This window comes from Bombus pyrosoma, linkage group LG13 (assembly GCF_014825855.1).
Source record: "Bombus pyrosoma isolate SC7728 linkage group LG13, ASM1482585v1, whole genome shotgun sequence".
In the NCBI taxonomy this organism is placed as follows: Eukaryota; Metazoa; Arthropoda; class Insecta; order Hymenoptera; family Apidae; genus Bombus; species Bombus pyrosoma.
Window position 1 is genome coordinate 8,259,601 of NC_057782.1, and position 640 is coordinate 8,260,240.

The 640-nt window shown below is 62.3% G+C and overlaps 1 protein-coding gene across 1 annotated transcript in view; it reads left to right on the forward strand.

The window, feature by feature from the left end:
- LOC122574131 (transcription factor Sp9-like) overlaps positions 1–200 on the forward strand; it is a 31,503-nt gene extending 31,303 nt beyond the window's left edge. Inside the window, exon 5 of the mRNA XM_043741336.1 lies at positions 1–200. This exon is cut by the window's left edge and continues 2 nt beyond it. Coding sequence (XP_043597271.1) covers positions 1–200 — 200 coding nt within the window.
- Positions 201–640: the final 440 nt, after the last annotated feature.

Here is a 640-nt window from a genome sequence, read left to right on the forward strand (position 1 = left end):
CATCCCAGACCACCACCACCACCAGTCTCGGCCATCAGCCGACAACGCCCATGACCCCAATACAGATGACCCCTCCACCTCTGACCCCACACCATCCCCACCACCCGCATCTCCCTCCTCTAATGCACCATCCGCATCATCACGCAACCTCCGTCCCGGCGGCGGCCCACCACCCGCACGCGGGGATGAGCATGCACTGAGCCCGGTGGGGCCCGGAGCCGGTGCCTGCAGTTCCGCTGCCGCAACGGCCCTGGGCTCCCCCCTATCCTACCCCCTCAACCTGAACCTCGTCCAGAATCACGCCGCTGCTCACCAGACCATCGCTCACCATCACGCCACCTCCACCTCTGCCTCCGCAAACACCGCTCCTACCCATCACCAACACCAGAACCATCATCACCATCACCACCATCACCACCATCACCATCAACACCAACACCAACAGCAACAGCACTCGCGTCAAAGTAATTCCTATTCCGTGCAACAGAATCCTGGCACGCCGGGGACCGCGCAGACTCCCTCACCCTCGTCCCCCGCGCCTGTACATAGTCTCTAGGTTGACGCGTCGCCACTCTACTAAGCCCTACGTTCCATCGGCCGCCCGTTCTCTACCGCCCCTGCTACCTGTATTTTCCCCTTC